The sequence below is a fragment of the Giraffa tippelskirchi genome, chromosome 6 (genome assembly GCF_054371585.1).
Source record: "Giraffa tippelskirchi isolate mGirTip1 chromosome 6, T2T-mGirTip1v1.2.pri, whole genome shotgun sequence".
Lineage (NCBI taxonomy): Eukaryota > Metazoa > Chordata > Mammalia > Artiodactyla > Giraffidae > Giraffa > Giraffa tippelskirchi.
The window spans coordinates 57,590,356-57,600,471 of record NC_137280.1 but is presented as its reverse complement, the minus strand read 5'-3'; the positions used below and the strand labels follow the sequence as shown (position 1 = coordinate 57,600,471).

General features: G+C 47.5%; 1 protein-coding gene across 2 annotated transcripts; it reads right to left on the bottom strand.

The window, feature by feature from the left end:
• Positions 1–2,538: 2,538 nt before the first annotated feature.
• Positions 2,539–6,140, bottom strand: SNAI2 (snail family transcriptional repressor 2). 2 transcript variants are annotated; one of them, XM_081497990.1, is made up of 4 exons: positions 5,944–6,140; positions 5,516–5,618; positions 4,711–5,256; positions 2,539–3,789 (listed from the first exon to the last, which is right to left on the bottom strand). In XM_081497990.1, exons 2-4 carry the CDS (start codon positions 5,517–5,519, stop codon positions 3,608–3,610), a joined length of 732 nt encoding a protein of 243 aa, XP_081354116.1. In that variant the 5' UTR covers positions 5,520–5,618; positions 5,944–6,140; the 3' UTR covers positions 2,539–3,607. The 2 variants fall into 2 exon arrangements, with proteins under 2 accessions (XP_081354116.1, XP_081354114.1); XM_081497988.1 differs by lacking the exon at positions 5,516–5,618.
• Positions 6,141–10,116: the final 3,976 nt, after the last annotated feature.

The following is a 10,116-nucleotide window of genomic DNA, read 5'->3' as shown; positions in this document are numbered from 1 at the left end:
AACTCAGAGTTTAATCTTTGTAGCCATAAAAAACCAGCTGTATAGAGACACTGTGACCACTGGAGGCGACCGGGTGAGGGGACATCTGACCAGGGAGCAGGTTTGGCTGAGTGTGGAGTGAAAGCACCGTGGACACCGTGTCCGAGACTGTCAGGCCGCAGTTGTGACCCTGCGGGTCTCGTCCTCCTTTAAACTTCAGGAAATGGGGTGCCGAGGGGTTAGGTTGCAGAAGGACATAAAGCCAATAATATAAACATATAAGATGAAAATAAAAGCTGGGGCTGTTCCTACTGTGCCACTCTGTCTCATACTATAGGGAGCAAGGATGGATCCTGAGTAGGCTCCTTAGAACACATTCTGATGATTAAAACCATAGTTTTCAAAGCTCAGGTTCTCAGAAAGTCCATCCAACCTGGTCCAGGTGCACTTGCCCCTTATCCCCTGTTTGAAGCATCTTCCCTGTTGGCGGGAGGCTGGCATCACTAAGTTAGAAGACTCACCAGCACATTTGCCTAGAGGATCTCTCAAAAATTATCAAGACTTTTTGCAATAAAAAGAAATATGTTAAATTTATTTTAGGTCTGCAGGCCATTTTTACCAATTTCTGTTACTTTATTCATTTATTCATTCAACAAACATGCATTAATATCTATGTTCTAGATGATGTACTGGCTGCTGTGAGTTTATTTGAAGGTGCTGTGTCTAATGAGGGAAAAAGGTTTCAAGAAACTGCCATTCAGGGAGATAAGCACCACATTGTAAATGATATAACTCTTTCAGAAAGATCAAATTTGGGAAAGCATTCGAAGTATGTGGTATCCAAGCCAGGTCTTATGTATTACAGGATGTGCAAAGACCTCATAGAAATGCTAAAAATTCTAAAAAATTACTGAGCTATACCTATAGAAAATCTCAATATCTAATTCACGTATTGTACTTCAAACTCATGACATTAATGAAAGTAGAATATTTAAATCATGAATGAAATGAAAATTGTGAGGACAAAGTAGAAATATACACTTTATATGTACTGCAAAAAATATATAATACTGCAAAAATATTACCACTAATTCTTCACTGGGAAATTAAATGAATGAACAGATTTTCCCCTTAGAAAATTATGTTTGTGTTTTGGACACCAGGAAATGAGATGCCTGCAGATCTACAGAGGAGGAAAGGAATGCGAGTCATGTGGTTCTGGGAGGACCAACTAGAAGGCCACAAGGATGCTGCCTGCCTCACTTACACGTGTCCTCGTGAGATGTTTCTACTTATTACCTGGCCTGCAAGCTTCTGGGCATCGTTTATGTACCATATGCACGAACTAAAGCAGTCTTTTCTTGACTTCAGAATGCCCCAGACAAGACAGCAGCCATCTCTGTTACATATATAAATTGCTCTTCAAATAATTTTGCTTTTGAGAGATATGTCCTGAGATACGAAAAAATCAAACAGAATATGAAATTGAGGAGTTTTTTTGGTCGACACACTCCCTTTTTATATGTCAGCTAAAACTTAAATGTAACACACATTGGGATGTGTCTGAGCATCTAGGGGATATGTTGGTATTTGCTAATGTCTTTGAGATACTGGTTCTGGCTTTTGTTTGTATCATAAGGACATTAGAAGGAAGAATAATTCTGTGAGTTCTGAGCAAACCAGAGAGAAGTGATTAATGGTGGCAGGAACTCTGCTCAACATGGGTTTGGAGTCTGGATTTAAATACATAGCGTGGTGACTGTCACAGTGCCTGTGACGGTTGTTTAGCATCCTGATGTGTGAGTCAGTCCACTGTGTTTGGTGAGCATGTGCTTATGGGTGGGCTGGCCAGTCTTGCCCTGTTGGATTAGGTAACAGTGGGTTTGAGTGGGGGCCTCTTCAAAATACCATAAAGAGAAACCCCAACCTTCTCTTTCTTAGCCATGCACCTGTCAGACTGCTGATTATCTTAACCCACTAGATGTGAGGCTTTCTTTGAGTGACTTAATTTTCCAACTTGTATAATTTATAATAAGTCGACTACTATAAATAAATCTTTTTCCTGATCTTTTCATGCAGATGCTCTATTTTTCTTCTTATATATCATTAATGACATTTCTTTTAAAGTCCTTAAACTGTTCTGGTGGCCTATATGACAGACACTAATTACAACCAGTGACTGTAATTTGATTTTATAAAGCCAACACAATCAAGTCATCAAAAAGAAAAAGTTTTGAAAGATATTCTTGACTATCAATAAGGTGAATATTCTTAGCACTCAGAAAGTGTGATTTTTGTTAAAGAGGCATGCTAACAAACTCCCAGTATGATGCTGTCTTTCTGAATGTAACAGTATTATCTTTTTTTTTTTTTTTCAGTATTATCTTAAGAGTAAAGAAAAATTACTGGCTTTACTATAATCGAACACATAAACTAACACTTGATATTCATAATGAACACCATTCACTTTATCTCTTATTAACAAAAGAAGCAGTTCTTTATATAGTTGTTTGAACTAATCATGAAGTAAGTAAAGTCTCTGAGAGCATACAAACAATAGATTTTAAATCAAAAATGTTTATTGTAAAAAAGAACCTTGAAAACTGTTTTTTTTAAAAAAAGAAATGTAAATTTCACAAGTCTTCAGGTTGTTTATAGGCATTGGCTATAGACAACTTTTCACTTTCATACAAAACTCATTCAATCATATAAAAATAAACACAAATTTACATGGACTCATCAACTATACAGTTAACTAAAAAGACAGCTAGAAGGGGTGCAGTTGTGGATTGCATTTGTTGTATGCATTTAAAGTTGTTTAAGTACATCACAGAGTTTCTAAAAATCCTTTGTTGCACTTATTCCCATCTTTAGTTGATTTTAGAAAATTATTAAAAATCTTTTAATACATAAGACATGGAGCATGCACCAGGAATGTTCAAAATAGTCTTTCCCGACTCCCGAAGGCACATACTATTTATTGGCCAAAAAAGAAGAAAAAAAACACTTTTAATACATTCTCCTGTGTTTTTCTTTCTTGTTCTTCCTCTCTTTCCTTCTCTTTCTCTCCCTCAAGAACAAAGTTTAAAGTACGACAGGTAACAAAGCAGGCTTCAGTTCAAGGATGGTGACCAGACATGACACATGTAATAAAGTGAACTTGGAATACTTTATAAGGCACCTGAGATAGTGTCTGGCAGATTCTTGTCCTATAGGAAAATCTATTACAAATCCCGTACAAGGCAACACTGTTCTTTTCAGTTGAAATGTTTTGGCAGCAAAGTAAATCTTTGCATTCTTTCTTAGTAAGAAAAGATGCAATGTGCTTTTTGCTTCATCTCAGAAGAGCAAGATTCTTGTCTTTTATCCTCTCCATCTAACGGTCAGTAAATATACGGTCATTTTAAACTTCACATGGAAAGGATTAATCTGATGCACATGGAATCCCCTGCCCTGGCAGCTCTGTGTGTGTGTGTGTGTGTGTGTGTCTATACATATTATTCTGGTTTGTCAGCACAAGACAAAATGCCTTTGGACTTTTACTTGTCGCTCAGAGGTGGAGTGACAAGTAAAATGTGTGACAAGTGAACAAGAAAGGCATCTGCCCAAGTAAACAGGGGCTGTGTCACTAGTGTGCCGCACAGCAGCCAGACTCCTCGTGCTTGTGCAGGAGGGACATCCGCGAGAAGGTTTTGGAGCAACTCTTGCACTGGTATTTCTTGACGTCCGAGTGTGTCTGCAGGTGAGCCCTCAGATTGGACCTGTCTGCGAAGGCTCTGCTGCAATGAGAGCAGGAAAAAGGCTTCTCCCCTGGGGGGTGGGGCGGGGTGGGGAGAAAGAAAGATGGTCAGTGTTTTCAGAGGAAATGCAAAGCCAGAAGAGGCTTATGAGCAATCTTCACAGTTTGCCAAAAGCATGAGAAGGAGCAAAACTTGATTCAAATCCCCCTTAATCGATATCTGTTTCAATGTCTGGCCCTTTAAGACAAATGTGAAAGTTACACTTTAAAAAAATCAAATTAAAAAAAATTAAAAAAATATAATTCCTGCTGCCAGTCCTGCAGAAATAATCCCTGTCGTTCTAGGACTTGGCTTGTTCAAGCTCTCTTCTTCGGCAGGTGCAGCTAACGGCCAGCTCCTCCCCAGGTTTCCCAACAGTTCCCCTTTTCCCTCCTTCTGTATTATGACTAAGCCTGGGTGAGTGCCCCCGCTTCTGGCAGGGTGATTTTGTGCTAGGAATAGAAAACTCAGCAGCAAAAACAAAACAAAAGTAAACAACGGAAAGCAAATTCAGCTCTCACTATCCAACTTGCTGTGGGTGAGAGCACAGTAAGAATGTAACTAACAAAAACCCAAGGACCAAAAACTTCATCGGTCTGTCTGCCTAATCAATTGACTGGGAGAACAACATCTGTATTTGCTAATCATTGGGAGACATTTCACAGAACGCACGTCCAAGCACATCTCTCCTGATTTGCTAACTGATCTTTGAGACCAAACCTCCTGAATCTAACTTTCCAAAGTCTAAATGCTGTTTGCAGTCTCGGGAGCAGAGGCTGTTAGCAAGCAGTGGAGCCCTTTGTGCTCTGACGACTTTTTGAGTCGTCAGGAAGTAGCTAAAAACGATCATCCATCATCAAAAGTACTGTGTCACCACTTAAGGCAAATCGGACAGCCAGCCCAGAGCTTCCTTCTGCTGGACGGCGACACCCTGACTACGTGTTTCTCTTACCAGTGTGAGTTCTGATGTGTCCTTGCAGTAACCAGGGTCTGGAGAACGCCTTGCCGCAGATCTTGCAGACACAAGGTAAGGTGTGCGTCCGAATGTGCATCTTGAGGGCGCCCAGGCTCACGTATTCCTTGTCACAGTACTTACAGCTGAAGGATTTCCTGGACTGGGCGTCACAGTGCAGCTGCTTGTGTTTGCCCAGCCCCGAGAAGGTCGAATAGGTTTTATTGCATAAATTGCACTGAAACTTTTCAGCTTCGATGGCGTGGGGGTCTGAAAGCTTGGACTGTAGCCTTTCCTCTTCGTCGCTAATGGGGCTCTCGGAGCCGCTGTGGTCCTTGGATGAGGTGTCGGACGGAGGAGGGGGACTCACGCGCCCCAAGGATGCGGGGTATCCGGACAGAGGGGAGAGGCCGGCGGGCAGCGGGGCGTGGAAGGGAGAGGCGGTGGTCCACACGGCGATGGGGCTGTAGGCTCCCGACCTGAGGACTTCCGGCTGCGGGATGACAGGCATGGGGTAGCCCTCGTAGAGACATGGGGATATAATCACTGCGGAGGGAGAGAGGAGAGGAGCGGGGCGTGAGACGAGGGCACCGCGAAAGCGCAGAGAAGAGCCAGGCTGCACGCGCAGGGAACAAGGAGACAGACTCCCCAGGAGCAGGCAGGCGCTGGGAAGACATTACTTTTCCGCCGCTGCTGCTCGCGGTAACTGCGCTTAAGGCTCATTTGCGGCCCGCCCCCCGCCCGCACACGAGCGAGTGTGGGGGCTGCCCGGCCCTGCGACCAGCGAGCGCAGGGGGAAACCTACCCATTTTCTAAAGATACAGAAAAGTTCTCTTCCATCTCATGCGTGGGCTGCTTGCTTGGCTCACGCCGGTAAGTACAAGGATCGGCGTAAATCAAGCCGCTTTCTGGAGGAAAGGAGCCTTATTACATGAAAAAGGCAATAATTCAACGTTCACGCACTGCCTCACCCAGCCTCCACGTCCTCATTATGCAAGTATGTACACGCTGCGGAACGTGACGTCGCAAGAGCCCAGGGAAGTTCTCCTCGCCAGCTCAGAGTGTGGAAGTTTTGAATTAAATCCGAGCCCGAACGATCTGTGGAAGGACCGCTCTTTCGGGACCAAACAGCCTGGGTGTTCAGCTCTTTCGTACCGAAGTCGAGCGGCGGCACACCCCTGTTGTTACCTATTTACAGACAGACTGAGATGCAGACATCTGGCCCCCCCTTACCTGTGTGTGTGTCCAGCTCGCTGTAGTTGGGCTTCTTGGAGGCGTTGAAATGCTTCTTGACCAGGAAGGAGCGCGGCATCCTGGCGGCGGCGCGGGGCGCTGGGCGCTGGGCGCGGGGCTCGCGGTCCTACAGCATCTCTGCCCCGCAGGTGCGCGCGCGGCGCCGCCAGGTCGCGGGCTCCTCGCGGACTGAGCCCGCGGTGGCGGCGGGGAGGCCTTTTTTTCCTCTCTTTCGCGAGAAGGGTCCAATCACAGCCGAGAGGTTCAGATTTCAGCTCCTCCCTCTGGGCCAGCTGTGAGCAGAGGAGGAATCTGTTGTCAGACTAAATTATTCTGGTTCAAAATGGGCTGTGCCCCGGCTTTCAGTGGAGAGGAAAAAAGTGCTTCAGTCTTTTCGGGAGAGGTCGTTTTCCTTCCTGAGCGCAGAGCCGGCGTCTTTGCTCCGGGCCTGGCTTTCAGGTGCGGGCTCCGCGCCGGCTGGGGAGGCTGGGCTCTGGGCTCCCGGAGCCTCGCGGCTTTGGAGAGGTTTGGCGCGCACAGGGACGGAGCAGTTCACTCCTGACTTTTGAAAAAGGAAGGTAGCGGCGAGGACAAAGCCCCAGTGAGTGAGCCGCTGGCCTGCAAAGGGGGCAGCCCGGCCGAGACCCTCCCGCTTTGCGCGCTGGGGATGCGCTTAGTGTCCCGGCGGCTGCGGGTAGGGGGGACGTTTCCTCCGGAAATAAAGCGGTCGTATCACTTGTTAACGTAGGGGCTTGAAAGAAGCGCTTTGTGGCCCCCGAAGGACCCACGTCCAGGGAGAAGCGGGGCCCCCAGGATGAGAGGAAAGGATGAACTAAGATCCCTGTCGTGGGAATCTGGAACGCTCTCCCAGAGGCCTCTGAGAAGCGCTTCTATCTTTTCATGCACCACTAGGTGTTTTTTGTTTTTTTTTTAATGGAAAAAAGCGTGAATGGGCCGTTAGGGACAATAGTTTCAAACATTTATTTGCTTTCTGTGGTGCTGTTTTTTCAGTATAAAGTCGCCGCATCATTTCTCTGCCACTCTCCTGCGTGGCATTTTTAAGGAAAGGGTGCCTCTCCTGTAGCGCTTGGTTAAGTTTCTAAACTAGCCGGGTAACTAGCAAAAACACCTTGATTTTGTGTATGGTATTGAGTCTAAAAATACACTAGAATGGCTCGTTGTAAAAATGACATTTCAACCATGTTTTCAAGCATCTCTCCTCCTTTCCACCTCTTGCTTAAAGATTAAGGAAGGAACAAATTTGCAATCAGACCACCCTACCCTTGATTCGAACAGGTGCTGGGAGGAAAAAAAAAAAAACAAGTGGAAAAATAACAGTTGAAGTCAAGACTTGCAAGAGGAAGGCGCATGTCTGGCACATAACTTCTTAATCTTGCGGTGAGGCGGCAGGGAGGGCGGGGCCCCAGCTGCCTGGGCTATTGTGGAGGATCCCTTTACCTTCCTCCCAACAGTCACTGGTTCAAACACCAGAGAAAGGAATTTAGATGAACCTTTATGTTGAAAAAAGCAGTTTTCATGGGAGCCAGGAAAATATGAATATGCCTCAGAGTCCTCCACAAACCGTGAACTGCAGGATAATCCAGAGCAACTTTCTGAACTTCTGTTTTGTGAGGGAGTGGCTACCCACTCCGATATTCTTGCCTGGAGAATTCCATGCACAGAGGAGCCTGGCAGGCTACAATCCATGGGGTGGGTTTCAAAGAGTCGTACTCGACTGAGTGACTAGCACTTTCATTTCAGATTGGCCGGTTTATTGGAACAGGAGCCCTCCTGGCCCCTCCCAGCCCGTTTCCTGCGGGAGGCACTTTGTCAGGGACGCGACCCTCTTGAGAAAACCCAGATGCCAATGTGCTGACTTCTTCCTTCAGCTCCACCCAGAGTCTGCTCAGCACAGTGAGGGAGCTGGAGGCATTCTCGTGTTTGTTTGTTGGTCGATAATTACGGCACAGGATGACCTGCTTAAGTGTGTATGTGAACAATCCACTCTAAGAGTTGAACAGTGTTTCACTCCTCAAGGGAAAACCCTTGAATCTGGGTTACAGATGCCTCATCACGTGGACATCAGGCAGAGTCGGGACATGTTCCCGCACCTGCCGGGTGGCAAGGGTGTCAGGAGCCTGTCTGAGGCGTGTTCTTGCACAGGTCTGCCAGGCCCGTGTGAGGTCCGCTCTGCTGCAGGAAGGGCCAGCCCCAGGTGAGTCAGGCAGGCAGCACAGCCGCACCGCTGAGACACCTCGGGGCTGGTGAGGATCGCAGGATGGAGGGGACCATTGGGACGCCCCCCTGCAAGAAGACCCACTGCGGGGATTCTGCTCAGACCTGTGGAAGTTCCTCTCCTGTGGGCCAGAAACTGGCCCAGTCACTGCCCAGCACAGAGCCCTGCATGGAGGCATGGAACCCTGGCTTACACGTGTCATTGGGGCAGCACACTTCCAACCTGGGTCTTGTTCTGCAAGAAACCAGTCCTGGGCTAATGGCTCAGGTGGCCAGGAACAGTGAGGAAGGACACTTGTCTTGAGATGTTACTGACCTGCAGCCCAGCCAGGTAGCAGCTGGGGGCACAGGTGTGCCCCCCGACAAGGGACAAGGTGGGGACAGGCTCAGCCTGCTGTGGGGCATGAAGTGAGGGGAGGGAGGGCAGTGTCCAGGCTCCCTGGCCCCGGCTCCCCGGAGGATCTCGGTTCTCCTGGAGGAAGTGGGGCTCTAACAATACCCGCCCCATGGCTGAGTCCCACTGGCAGGAGTGCCTCAGCTTACCTGTGATCTGTGGGGAGGCCCACATCACCTGGTTCCTTACTGATCATGAAGTTTATTAGGCAGGACCTGGTGTGGCTTAGCAGGCAGTCTCTCCTTTGCTCTGTTTTCTGAAGAAGCTGATGGAGAAGACTTGTAGACAACTCTGTGACCTCGTGGGGGGCCAGCCCTTCCCCAAGGCTCCTGCGCCAGTGGGGTTTCTCCCGGACCCAGGTTTTTCCGTGAAAGACATATTCTTGCCTTGCCAACTTGGGGAATAAAGTAGATGCATGAGGTTTGGGAGTACATCTCAGGTTTGTGTACTTTCAGGAAGATTTGTGTGCAGGTAGGTCCTCATGTATGGGAGCAGCAGTACAGATACTGAGCTAAGGAAATGGAGTGATTTCAGCTCCAGAAGAAGCCACAGCTCAGCCAAGGCAGAGAACCAGCTCCTGAGACCATGGCATCTTTTCCAACTTCAGTTGGGGCCATTACCCTGGTGTGGGCGGGGGCGGGATTACCTCTATTGAAAGACATGCAGTCACGGAATGTTGTTGGTTTGACTGTGATATCCAGAGAATATTAGAGCATGCAGCTGACTTCTTAACTATTTAGACACTAACTGAACTTTGAATGACAAACATGTGAGCGGCCTCATGGTGCTGTGTGTGTGTCTGTGTTTGTATACAGATGTACATGTATGTGTTGTTCTAACTCATGATGGAACTCAGCTTCAGGTAAAGTCAACCAGCCCCTGAAAGAGAAGTAAACGTTTCCTTGGGTTCCTGGGTTTCTCTGTCTGTAAATTATGTTCGGTACTCTTCCTTTATTTCTTTTACGGTGATTTGGGGACAAATATTTCCCAAGGCAGAAGGGAGACAATCAGAGTACATGTCGGGTTCTGCTAAGATGTTCTGAGCTTAGTGACAAGCAGGGTACCTTTCCTCCAGGGATATGGATGGAACTCAGGTACACACGTGTATCTGCTCAGGGATGTCAGTGTGAGCCTCTATGTGTGTGTGTGCGCGTGCGCGCAAGGGAGACCCAGGGTAAGGAACCATGGGGAAGCATGCTGTCTGTGTCCTGTGTGGTGTGTTGGTGCTCGTCCTTCCTGGGTGTCCAAGGCCTCCACTGGCCAGTCTCCCAGCCACAGGTTCTGTGTGTGTCCATCTGGCTCTGATGTTGTGGTCAGGAGACACCACAAATGCTGTACATCTGACACCAGACAAAATCTTGCTGAGCATGGGGGCACCTTTCAGTGAGATGCATTTTGTGTTGAATCCCTTGGGTACTGAACCTCATTTACAGCTACGGTTTTTTAGTCCCTCTTACCTCTGGTGGCTGCCCCGCACTTACTGTGTCATTCAAGGTCAAAGACATCTGGGCCCCCAATGTCCTCTCTGTACTTGTGGACTCTGC

What these genes read in the sequence shown, in the direction of transcription:
- SNAI2 (XM_081497988.1), bottom strand. Translation starts at nt 6,022, where the DNA reads ATGCCGCGCTCCTTCCTGGTCAAGAAGCATTTCAACGCCTCCAAGAAG. An exon ending in CGAGCTGGACACACACACAG is followed by an intron (nt 5,257 to 5,943) that starts GTAAGGGGGGGC and finishes CTCCCTCCGCAG; the next exon opens with TGATTATATCCCCATGTCTC. An exon ending in ACACATCAGAACTCACACTG is followed by an intron (nt 3,790 to 4,710) that starts GTAAGAGAAACA and finishes CCCACCCCCCAG; the next exon opens with GGGAGAAGCCTTTTTCCTGC.